The following is a 12,744-nucleotide window of genomic DNA, read 5'->3' as shown; positions in this document are numbered from 1 at the left end:
TTTTGCAATTAAGAAACACGGTCACTAGCCAAATATCATGGAACAAAGACAATTCAATCATCTCAGGTCTCTATTAGCAACTTGGTATTTAGGTACAGGTGCAATTCAATGGTATCCAAAATAACTCCATTATAGACTGTTGCATACATAGGGAAATAAACATAAAAAGCTGCTCAGCTATTACGGGTCACCATAGTGCAGTGGTGGGCAACCTGTGGGCTGCATGAGGCCCACTGGGGCTCCACCTGCAGCCCACAGCCCCCCTGCTTGCACCTCTTGTGCACTGAGGCACTACAGCCCCACACTCCCTACCCTTCCCTCTCCCTCCCTCCCACCATTTTTGGAGCACTGCAAGTCTGCTGATTCATGCTCCATTTCTGCTCCTCCCCTTCCCTCCAGAGCTGTAATCCTGCAAATCAGCTGTTCGGGGCTGTTCAAGCTCTAGGAGGGAGGGGGAGGAGTGAGGACAGAGCACAAACCAGCAGATTCACAGTGCTCCAAAAGTGCTGGGAGGAAGGGGAAGGAGCAAGGACACACAGGGCTCTGCTACTCCCAGTGCACAAGTGGCACATGGGGGAGGGAGGCCATGGGGTTGCAGGTGAAGCCCCAGTTGGACATGGTCTGCCATGGCCCACTAATGTGTAGAAGGGCCACTCACGCAGCCCACTCACCATTCTTGGATGCCCATCATTGCTATAGGGTCTCCCTCAGACGCATTATGCTGTAAATAAAAGTTATATGCCCACAAATTTTAAAAAAATCCTCTAAAAACAGGTCACGTGCAAGAGGGAAAATACTAATAAATCATCAAGATTAATTATATTACTCAGACCTTGTAAACCAGAAGGATTTTTGGATTAAAGAGAAAAATCATCACAATCACTTCAATGAAAAGGAAGGAACCATCTGTCTGCCCTACACTTAGGTTAAAAGGCTGAACAAACACAGAGTTCAACATGTCATTCCCTGCTTCCCTCCTCCACGTCTAGCAAGCAGCATAATAGTATTGAACGCAGCTCCATAGGGGCCAGGGAACTGTCCTGATAAAAGAACTGCAAGTTTTGTTTTTCAAACGTCTCTTGCTAACCTGGGAAGAGAAAACACTATTGTTACCATTAAAACTTGGCTCATCTAAGCATCAGATTTTCTCAATTCCTTTTAAAATATCTTACAACCACTGATTTAGTCACCAGCTTTCCACATTTGTTCCATTGTAAGGGTCTTAAATGGAAATGTAGAATACTACAGTGACCTTCCTACTATTGGACCATTGCCTTCAGATTCCTGGAAGTACCTTCAATTACATGAAGAAACCCCACCAAACCATCTTAGCAAAGGGGAAACATTCACTCTGATGCTCAGCCCTCAGGATCCCCATACACTCAGTACTCCCATTGGCTGGCAACTTGGAGAGACATTCAATGGGTAAATGGAGGTTGTGATGCTGGTATGACCCATTCCCTCATATCCACACCCCTTTAGCGCAGATGCAGCCTAACTGTAATAGTTTTAAAGGCCAGACATAATTCTGGAAGTCCGAATTTTGGAGAAAGGAAATGGGATCTGGGAGTGAGTGGCATGATACGGACTTCTGTACAGGATGGAGGGAAAGAGCAGCTGGAAGGAAAAAGATCAGATGTGTCTAGGAAAAACAGGAATTCCTTCAGTTGGCAATGAGGTGATTTAAAATGTTAAATCCATTAGATTTAGGAAAATAGTTTTCCTCTGCTCTGCTTTGGTCTTCCACGCCATCTGTACTCTGAGTGAAAACCTAGTCCCTTTGTGGTCAGTGGCAAAAGTCCCATTGATTGCAATGAGGCCGGCATTTCAGCCACTGAGCATTTTCTTCTTCTAAAATTAACACATGAAGTTCAGTGGTCCAATTATTATGTAATACCCACTCACCTGTACCAACAGAAAAAGTGTGTAAAAGGTTAGTCATACTTGCATCCAGTCTGTGTGTGACTGCATCAGAATTATTGTGGAAGACAGTGCCATATGTCCTTGTATAGATGGAGCTTAGATCTTTTAAACCTTAGCAACTATTTTTGCCCTATGTAATAGAAGCCATCATATAGGTTTCAATTTTAAGTTATATAAATATTGCAGTGCTTTATTTTCCTTTTGTTAATCAGCTGTATGTTCAAGTTACAGCCCATGCCGAATGTCCTTACTATAGTAAAAAAATATACAGGTGAAAAGGAATATAATGCAAACACTGATATTAGCACACACTATCCCTACAATAATTTGATACAAGACCAGAAGAAATTCACATTTAAAAATTAAATTTACTGGGTAAAAACTGGAATGTACAAACTTAAGTTCATCAATATAAAAATACAAGTCATTTATAAGTTGCATACACACAAAATATATATGCAAATCATTTACACAGCTAAAAACCAGGAATAAAGTTCAAGATATAATCATGCAAAGCTTCGCTGCTGCCACTCACATATGTAAGGCTTGCAGGAATGGTTTGAAGTCTGTTAAATGCAAGGGGTGGGGGGCAATTTGCAACTGTTAAGGCTGAATGTGGAGAAAATTATCTGGTAACCTTAAAACTTGAAAGACGTGTTGTTCTTATTCCAAAGAAAGGGTGAAATGTTTTCAAATAGACATGACAGGTGCGTTGGAAAGAATGGGAATGATGTATGAATATAAAGAAAAAAGGCAGTTCGTTCTTCTTCCACAGGCTAGCTACAGAACTTCCATTAGTTAACGGATGCCTGGCTATAATGTGAAACAATGCCCATGCTGGATTCAGGGGACTCTTGCCATTGATATTCAAATACAATACACAAATCATTATAGGATCCCAACCTCTCCAGATGCTCTCCCCTGCCCGCAGGGGTTCACACTTCTACCCTATCTTTCCTCTGACCAATGGCAGAAGTGGCCTTCTACAAAATTCTCTGTCCTTTTATGGGACTTGCTCTCATCATTGCCCTCTAGCCCAGCCCAAGCAATTCATTCCTAGTGATAAGAAAAAAAATTGAATGTCTCACCCTCAGATCAAGAGTATTCAGTGCCCCTCACAACTCCACCCCCCTGACTCCAGACCATCTTGTCTGTGCTGGAGGTGCACTCTATAAAAGAAATGCCTGTACACAAGTAAAGAGCTGGTTGCTAAGGTGCCAGTAGATAGCACTCAGGAACACACACCACACTTCCCAAGCCTTTTAGGTCCAAGGGTCTTCTAGCATCACCAATAGCTTCTATACATCAGCTCTTCACAGCTTGGGAAAGGGAAATGATTCAAGAAATATTAAAATGCTCCAAAGAAGGGAAAGAGACTCAATTACTTAAATAAAAGAATACCCTTTTTGCCAACACACCAACACACAAATGAGTCCCCAACACAAGATGTCCTCAGACAGCAAGAACTTGTGAAACAAAGAAGCTCAATTTCCACTACAAACAAATAACAAACAACACTTTATTTCAGATTTCAATTCTGCAATTGTAATGGGCAGAATTTTTTAAAAGATTGATACAGCAGTTCAATAATACTTACAGTGTCTCAGAGATCAGGACATACACATTAATGTAGTGTATTAAGTTGGGTTTGATGGGAAATTTCTGATCCACCTGGTTTTGAATGGAAAATTTTGACTAAATGAAATTCTTAATGTGAAGTGTTTGCTTTCCATGGAAAATTGTAACTTTGTAATGAAAAGCTAAAGCCTCCAAACCTCCAATATGAAAATGCAGTTGTGAGGCCTCTGGCTCCAATTCTTATCTATAAGCCAAGCTCTCCAGCTGAACTACAACTGCCCAGCAGGCGGGGTGTGGGTGTTTCTGTGTCACATTCCAGAACATGCTCTCTTCTCTTTTACACTGCTCCAGCACTGTGTCCTGTGGAAACTCTGGGCTGCAGAATAGTGCCCTACAAAGTCGGAGGAAGCTGCCAGTAGTCAGAGCAGCTCCAAGACACCACAAAGGCATGCTGAAGTCATGTCCCTCCTGACAGTTGCAACACAGAATCTGGTGTAAGGTTTATCCACCTCCTTTGAAACTGAAGAACCACTCTCACTTTGGAGTGTACATTTTGCAGGAGGGGTGGGGTCCGAAAATGGGAATCAAAAGTGCAAAGAAACTACCACAGCTCCAAAGACCACAGCAACATCAGAGAAAACCACGGCTTCTGCAGGAACCAGCTAGGAACAGCATTATCTAGTGTTGAGCCTGGAGGTCTGGTACCACTAACACATTGTGCAGCCTGTGCCAAATCTCTCAGCTCATTTGAGACTTACTTCCTCACTCTGCATTGAAGGGGATTCATAATGCTCACCCACCTATGTGAAGTGCATTGGACATTTCAGATGATGGTTGTTGTGTCACACTTATTCTCAGGTTCTTTATAGTGATCTCTTAAAAATACGTGGACCGATCTACACAAATGCCAATGAGACACCAACATGGTCAGCAGCATGTCCTCAGATGCTTGACCACCTCTTGGGATCTCCTAGGGGGAGACACTTTTTTACACCTATGCATCATCAGGGTGGCAGGATAGGGGAGAAAGATTAATCACCAGTGGGAGAGGCCAGGGTGAGAAAATGTGAGATTCAACTTGCAGCTCTCTTCAGCCCCTTCTTGCTGGAGAGAGGGAGGATTTTTCTCTTCTGGGGGTTGGACACGGATTTGTGGGTTCCCAACTCATTGGTAGTTCTTAACTACACATAAGGGGGCTGCCTTCTGTTCTGGTATAACAGCCAGCCTGTAGTTGCTGCTCTTCAGGACTCCTTCCCCTGGTAGAGGAGACCAGAAGGTATGCATCAGAGATGTCATACACTGCCAAGTGGTATTATTTCTCTTTCATTTCTATACGGAAATGCCTGGGCTTTGCAATTGCTGGTGACTTGAAGCAGAGAACCTCCCTTAATCCCTGCCCCCCCGCCCCAATATGGCCTCTTTCCTCCTGCTGCCCCCTTGAGATCTCGTGGCACAGAGCAGAAGAGTGAAGGAAATGACCCCAACAAAACCACACAGTTATCTGATTCCTTGTTGGCAAGGGAAGATCCTATTGCAGCTGTCCTGTGAATGCTCAGATCCTGGGCCTCAGTGTGTCTATCACATGGGATATTTGCAATGTCAACAAGACAAGGTGCATTTGCACATCGACAGGTTTTACCACAGAAAGCACTGCTTCCTGGCAAAGTCAAACTGTCACAAACGTGGACAGTTAAGGCTGAAATCTGATTCCTCTCTCCTGGGAAGAGTAGTTCTAATTCCCATTGCCACATACACTGCGTGGAAGAAAAGAAGTTCTTTAAAAGGCTTTCCTTCACTTAGACTGGAACAGGAGCAGGACATGAGCCAAATTACTGCAATCCTTGAGTCATATCAAAAATACGCAATCTGAGCCAAGAGATACAGGTGCAGGTCTCAGACTCACCACTGGGTATTTAGTGTGTTCAAAAAGTTTTATGTCTACCAGTTTTCATCAATAACTGCTTAAAAATCATACTATGATCTCAGGTAAACTTAAAATATTAGCTTCCGAACTATCCCACAGAGGACTTTGGTTTTGTTCTTAGATTAACAAAATGTGCAAACGTAAATTTTGGCATGGGTCTTTAACTTTTCTCTGTTGCTCTTCAGTTTAATGTAAAAACCAATGTGTCTAAATGCAACATAACTTAGTCCTCAAACAATAAGGGGTACAGTGCAAAGAGATTTTAAAATGTTAAGTGTGAACTTCCACATGGTTATCCAATACAAAAACAAAACACAAGAGTGATTTGTAATGTCTCGCTTGTATGGAATTCAGACACTATGTGAACAGTATGGATTTGTGAGAACCATCTAAGAAATCATAGGAGTCAGTCTGTGGTTTAGCATTTAAAGGGCAAATTCTCCCCTTTAATCCACGTGGTGTGGTATTTCATCTACACCAGAGATGCATATCACAGCTGCAAACAGAATGTTAGAGTAAAATGCATGAATATATCTTGCACCACACTGTGGATTAGAGAAATAATTGTGCTTTGAAATTTTGAGATAAGAAACAGACAATTTAGGAAACTCACATCTGAAGTAATAATCTCCGCTGTTGCAACAAATTATATCTGTAACTCTGAGTTTGGAGAAGAACAAATTTGTGGTACTATTTGGTCTAATTCAACAGCAACCAAGTCAACTGGACTTTCTTGGATACTGTGGCACCTGTAATTGAAAGAGTGGTGCTTTAACTGGCCAAAAAACTATTTTCCTTGTATGTTACAAAAAAGTGAGCTCTTTTAAATGTGTAAACTTGCTCAAAAAAAGCAGGCCTAACTCAAACTTCAGCCCAATATCATTTATAAAGCAATTTAAGCACACCTGGCACAAAATCAAGCCTTGAAGTACCTCCACCATTTCAGAAAAAGTCTTAAATATCGTTCTTCTCCAACGAGTGGATGGGCACTGAGTACCAAATGAAACCAAACCAGCAGGCATCTGGTTCCCCGAAAGAGGATGTCTGACACCATACCACACATCAGAAATAAATAAAATGACTCTAAGGTACAAAGATAAATCCACTACAGTGCCGTGAAAGTGACACACTTCACTATAATCATGTAATCAATTCAGTTACCTTCAATGGTACATTTGTGAGATCATGTCAATCAACAGTACTGAAAAAATTGATGTCAAAACAAAGTATTAAAGTAGTATGTTTTATAAAAACTGATGGCAAAATGCCCCAGAATTAAATAGAATTACGTACAGCCAACCCCATCTCTCCAGGGTCCACTAACATGATACGTTTCAGCACAGAAAGCAGTTATAGGAGGCTTTAATAACATGATTGGTGGAACCCAGCCAAACTGCTGGGGAGTAACACTCTCAGAAATCTATTGAGTGTAATCATAAAGTTAGCTGTGAAAGGTAACACTCTGTAGCCACAAAACGGCAGAGTTAGTTCAGAAGTGCTTCACTGCCACAAATCTCCAGCCTCTTGCAGTATTTAACATGGAGTTATCTAAACAGAAAAAAGGAACACATGTAATCAATATGAAGCACTTAAGTTTAAAAACACTTACGGATGAGTCAGTGACTGCAGATATTTACATACATTGTATCTAGAGTGCAGAGACATTATTTAGTGAAAGAATTTTTTCCTGCCCTTCCTCACACTGTGTATTTTGTAGTTCATCAGAATTCCGTAAGTCAACGAGCAAGAGTCTCCTCCCTGAGAAACATATTTGTGCAGGTATGCCCACTCCTTTACTCGGCTACAGTAAGGCCCGGAAAATGATATGATGACAGTAAAAAACACTTCTTCCCTTTGTCTTTGTGGAGCTTGTCTGCTCTATCACAATTGCAGCGATCAGTTGGCATCCATGCATTCTTGCCTGGTAAGTAGAGGTTTTCCACCTGGGTTGCCTGTCTGTGTGCGTAGGTCCTCCACGGTCTGCAGCAAAGCTTTCCTCTCCAGCTCCAGAGTGAGAACAGACTGCTTTAATTTGCACTCGTTGTTTAGTAAGATTTCCACTGTAGCTTCCAGGTTTTGGATCTTTCCATTTGCCACCTTAAGGGTAAAAAGAAAAAAAAAAAAGAATTTCCTAAAAAGCTGTGAAACCAGTGGACCTTATAGACAGTTTTCCTCGGACTTTAAAAAAATGTTATTGATATGCGTCATGTTATAATTCTACATATATAATATACAGAATTGGCAAAATCTATTGTAAACACACAATGAATTAATATAAGTACTGCTACTCCCACAAATTTAATATTATTTATAAATAGCATTATCTACAGAGAACAATAGTTTTTTCCCCTCTCTTTCTATTCTTTATTGTTCAGGCTTTAGTTTGTGATTAAACCTAGCATATAATATAGAGCAGAGAAAATTAACAAGTTAAAACAACAAATAATCAGCTAACAGCTACTGAAGTTTATTAGTTGCCACCTTTCAAGGAAGTATAGCATCACTACTAATCCAGTGTTTCGCTCACTACAAAATTACACCCCAAAACTCCATAGGTATCAAGATGCAGAAACTTCATGACTTAGAAGGAAAAAATATTGGGTCTGCTAATGACTCAGGAGCAAAGCTTCCATTGTGTTTCCTATACCTAGAACAGGGGTCAGCAACCTTTCTGAGGTGGAGTGCTGGAATTTGACATTTTGAGTGCTGTATGGTCCAAGTGCCGGTGATACTTAAAAATCATTAATAGTCTTACTTACAACAGCTTCATTAATAAATAAATAAAGATGCAGAGCTTTACCGTTTAGGCGGTAGTTGGTAGCATAAACTAGTCTTTTGTTAATCCACAGGCAACATGGCTTTGAGCAAACACCCAGATGCATGGGGGAGTGGGTGGGGCTAAGCTCCTGCCACATGTGCTGATGCAAATGGGCTCACATGCCACTCTTGGCACCCATGCCAGGGGTTGCCAACCCCTGGGCTGGAGGTTACATTTTACCAAGCTGAGTAGGATTTGAATAAGCATCCAAAACCCTGTATTCCATCCTACCCACGGTATCATTGAGCTTCCATTTTTTTTTTAATCCAGGAGGCTTGAAAACCTAAATATAGAGCCCAACTCTTGTCTCCATATTCCCTTCAAGCTGCCCATGTGGTCAGAAGTTGTTTTTTAAAACAAAAAACAAAAAAGGTTTCTTTCCAGCTCAGAGCCCTGAGGAGTTCAGAATGGATGACTTTCTTCAGAGAACACAGTACCACCTCTGAAGAATTGTCTCCTCCCACAAAGGCAAGTTTTGAAGCAGCCACCAATATAAACATAGGTTCAGTGGACTGAGGTCAGCCATTAGACATAAAAATATCCTATTTTGTGTGTTTCTAAACATCCTGTATCAGGATTCTCAAATTTTCTCATAACAAGAATCGAACTTCTCTCTCTTTCTCCCATTTGTGACTGCCTGGTACTGTAGTTGCAACTACAGTAACTATTTAAATGTGAAGATATGGTTTAGAGACTTTTTCCAGTTCCTAAATTTCGTAAGTGAAATGAGCCAGCATCATGTGATCACAGTCAGTTTTCCAGAGGCCTCCAGCAAGGCTCAGGAACCTCTATTCCAGACAAACGTAGAAGTTTTTAAATATTAGTTGGTATCAGCTGGAAATAACAAATGCTGAAAACTATGATCTCAGATTTCTTCTCTGTACAATGGTCTCTTCTTTGAGTATGAACTAACAATGGCTCATTAGCTAGGAAATAGAAAAAATACCTGCAACTCCTCCAGCAGCTCAAAGTTCTGTTTTCGCAAACTAGTATTTGCCTTTTCCAACTTGTCCATTCTTTGATTGTCATTGAGAGAAGAATCTATCAGCTCATCCTGTAGTACGTGGTATTCAACTTCATAAGCTTGCAACTGCTTGGCGATATCCATTTCAAACACCTGTTACAAACACAGCGCTATTAGAGGCTATGTAGATTATGGGAATCAAATGCATAAAAAGTCGGTGGGTTTAGTTTCAGGATGTAAAGTACTACTTAGCATATATTCCATAAACTGGATGGAATGATGTCCAACGGGTAGAGAACATGCATGTGAGTCAGAGGTGAGTCCATTTCAGATTCTGATACTGATTTCTTTGACTTTGAGAGGCCACTTACATCAAAGTTTTCAAAAAGTGGGCACCATTTTAGGTGTTTCCATTTTTAGGTACCAAAGTTAAGTCAAGTAGAGCATACCAAAATGGAAGTACCCAAATTTAGGGGCCATTTTTGAGAAATGTATCTCAAACCCATGTTCTTCATCCACAGCAAACGTAACATGTAGATATACCTATCTACCTTTGTATAGCACAGCAAAAGCTTCACATAAAGATCACTCTGAATGCAAACTACTTTATCTATTTCTGGTCGTGTTGTATAACAACATTTTAGTGTCTGAAAAAACATTATAATTCTAACATTACTTCAAAAGATTTTATTACAGCATGGAAATATTACACCATGTTGGAAGAGAACTCCGTTATTAATCATTAGCTGTTAATCAGTGACAGTGTTCCGACCCCTAATCAAGACAGCTATTGAGCCACACCCTGCCCAAGAGACCTCATAAGGCAGACAAATAAAGCAAAGTACACTGAAAGAGACCCAGAGGAAAGAAATAGTATAATATTCTTCTCTCTGCTTGTGGTTTTAGAATAGCCACTTTCCAATCTTCCAGGAAAGCTAAATGGTAGACAGTACTACTCAAAGGTCCCTAAACAATTTTACTGAATGCAAAGATGAAATGAGAATGACACACGTGTCAAATCACAGAAACAAACAGACAATTAAACTTCAGTCCCTCAATAAAGATGCAATAGGAAAATACTTCAAGTACTGATATTATCAGTTGTTCCTTATTTTAACTTCTTGTATCATATTTCTCTTGGAAAGGCATCAACATTCAATTGCTATCTGAGATCGTTAGCGAAGTAATGAGAAATATTGCCTATTTTTCTCATTTGCTTTGTGACATAATGAGTAAAGTTTTCATTGGCACAGGAAGGACATGATTTAGGAAGATATCAACTGTATAAAATTACTTAAAGAATCTTAGAATTCATTCTACCAAGCTATAAAAATGATCCCTAATAGTTCTACTGCACCATGAGTGTAAATGTTCAGGCTTCTGAACATGGAAGACTGATCTCAAACAGAGTTCAGGTACAGGTAAATCACAGACCCATAGAAACATAGGGTTAGAGAGACCTGCAAGAAACAATACCAAAACACAGACTATCTATGCCATCACCTTTTTCATAATAGCACTTAACATATTTGAGGACTGTTACAGGTCCTCCCTCAGTTTTCTTTTTCCAAGACTAAACAAACCCTGGGTGTCTTTAAACTTACAGGTCCGGTTTTCTAAAACTTTTATAATTTTTGCTGCTTTCCTCTGGGCTCTGTCCAGTTTGTCCACATCTCCCTTAAAGCACGACACCCAGAACTGTATCCAGTATTACAGCTGATGTCTCACCAGTGCTGAATGAAGGAGCAGTACATCCCATGGGTAACATATGGTGCTCCTGTTAACCTACCTCAGATTTCCAGCATTGATTCATATTCAATGTATGACCCACAATAACCTCCAGATTCTTTTGACCAGTCCTGCTTCTTAGGCAATTATTGCCTGTTCTGTAATTTTGCATTGTTTTTTTTTCCTTCCTAAATGTAGTACTTTGCAATTGTCTTTAATGAATTTGATTTTGTTGATTTCAGACAAATTCCCCAATTTATTAAGATCATTTAGAATTCTACACCTACCCTTCAAAATGCTTAAAACCCATTCCAGCAGGTATCAGCTGCATATTTTATAAGTGTACTCTCTACTCTATTTTCATGTCATTAATGAAAATATTGAATAGTATCAGACTCAGAGCTATACAGTACCAACTAGATACAGTTTTTCAGTTTGGCAGCAAATCATGAATAATTACTCTCTGAATATGGTCTTTCAGCCCATTTTGCCCCCATCTCACTGTAATTTCATTTGAAAAATTTCCCCTAGTTTACTTATGAGAATGTGTCAAAACTTTACTAAAATCAAGATACATGTACAGTTCCCCCCATCCACTAGGTAGTACCCCATCAAAGGAGACTGTGAGGTTTGTTTGGCATGATTTGGTTTTAGCAAATAGATATTAGCTATTACTTATTACCCTATTATCCTCTCGGGCCAGGGTGGGGAACCTCTGGCCCATGGTCCAGATCCAGAGTGTGGTTTGTTTCGATCCAACCCCCGAGGCTTAGGGCTCCCCTCCCCAGCATCTGGCCAACAATGGCATAGAGGGGTGGGGAGCCCTGAGGCTCAAAAGCCAGGTCAGGCAACCTGGGGGTCAGATCCGGACCCTGGGCTCTGCCAGGGGATGGGCAGGGTGGGGAGGCAGCGCCGCACGGTGCCACTGTTGTTCCCTCTTCCCCCGGCTGGGGCAACATGGTAATGGAAACCCGCTCCTAGAAAGGTTTCCTCACTTTTCTCATTGGCTGAATTTTGGCCAATTGGAGCAGAAGAGAGTGGTATCTAGGAGCAGTAGGGAGTGCGGAGCCAGGTAAGCACTCCCCACCACAGTTCTCTCATGGCCAGGCCCTGCACCCCCATCCCTTGTCCACCCCCTCCCCAGATCTTGGTCCATTCCTGCACTCCCCTTCCACCCAGATCTCCCACCCCCAGTCTACTCCTGCACCCCCTCTTCTCAGATTCTCACTCTGGCCCATTCCTGCACCTCTCCCTCTGTCTGCTCCTGCAACCCCTCCTGTCCAGCTCTCCCCCAATCCGTCGACTCCTACGCCCCCTTCCCACCCAACTCTCCCATCCCCAGTCTGCTCCTGCACCCTCCCCCTGGGCAGACAACCCACTCCCAGCACACTGCTGCACGTTCTCTGCCTTCCGGACCTCCACCCACAGCCCTCTTCCCTACACCCTCCCTCCTGTTCAGATAACCCACCCCCAGCTCACTCCTGCATACTCCCACCCTTCAAGACACACCTGGAGCATGAGGGGAGTGATTTCACTTGGGGGCCAAATCAGTGAGGGTTGGGTTATACGGTTTTTCTTTTTTTTGGGGGGAGGGGGGGAGGCTGCCTCTCATTTGTGTGGCTCCCACTTGACTTTTCTGCAGATCAATGGCCCCCAACCCGAAAAAGGCTCCCCATCCCAACTCTAAGTATTTTTAAACTGGATGTTTAATATCTTGTTTCAGTATCTTTTCATGTATCCAAGTTTGACTAACTGGTCTATAATTCCCTGGGGTACTCTTCGTTCTTTTTTAAAAAAGACAAATACTAT

At 41.6% G+C, this 12,744-nt stretch overlaps 1 protein-coding gene and 1 long non-coding RNA gene across 8 annotated transcripts in view; one reads left to right on the top strand and one right to left on the bottom strand.

The window, feature by feature from the left end:
- Positions 1-12,744, top strand: part of LOC142012437 (uncharacterized) — a 48,951-nt gene that overhangs the window by 8,469 nt on the left and 27,738 nt on the right. The window lies entirely within an intron of this gene.
- TBC1D1 (TBC1 domain family member 1) overlaps positions 3,429-12,744 on the bottom strand; it is a 180,560-nt gene continuing 171,244 nt past the window's right edge. For 5 of the 7 annotated variants that reach the window (XM_074992593.1, XM_074992594.1, XM_074992598.1 and 2 more), the window contains 3 exons: positions 9,190-9,360; positions 7,369-7,522; positions 3,429-6,973 (listed from right to left, as the gene is read on the bottom strand). In XM_074992593.1, coding sequence (XP_074848694.1) covers positions 6,915-6,973; positions 7,369-7,522; positions 9,190-9,360 — 384 coding nt within the window. In that variant the 3' untranslated portion in view covers positions 3,429-6,914. Of the gene's footprint in view, positions 6,974-7,346; positions 7,523-9,189; positions 9,361-12,744 lie in introns of those variants that run through there. The other 2 variants (XM_074992592.1, XR_012645346.1) reach the window with 2 other exon arrangements.

The sequence above is a fragment of the Carettochelys insculpta genome, chromosome 4 (genome assembly GCF_033958435.1).
Source record: "Carettochelys insculpta isolate YL-2023 chromosome 4, ASM3395843v1, whole genome shotgun sequence".
Classification (NCBI taxonomy): domain Eukaryota; kingdom Metazoa; phylum Chordata; order Testudines; family Carettochelyidae; genus Carettochelys; species Carettochelys insculpta.
This window is presented reverse-complemented; position numbering and strand designations above follow the sequence as displayed.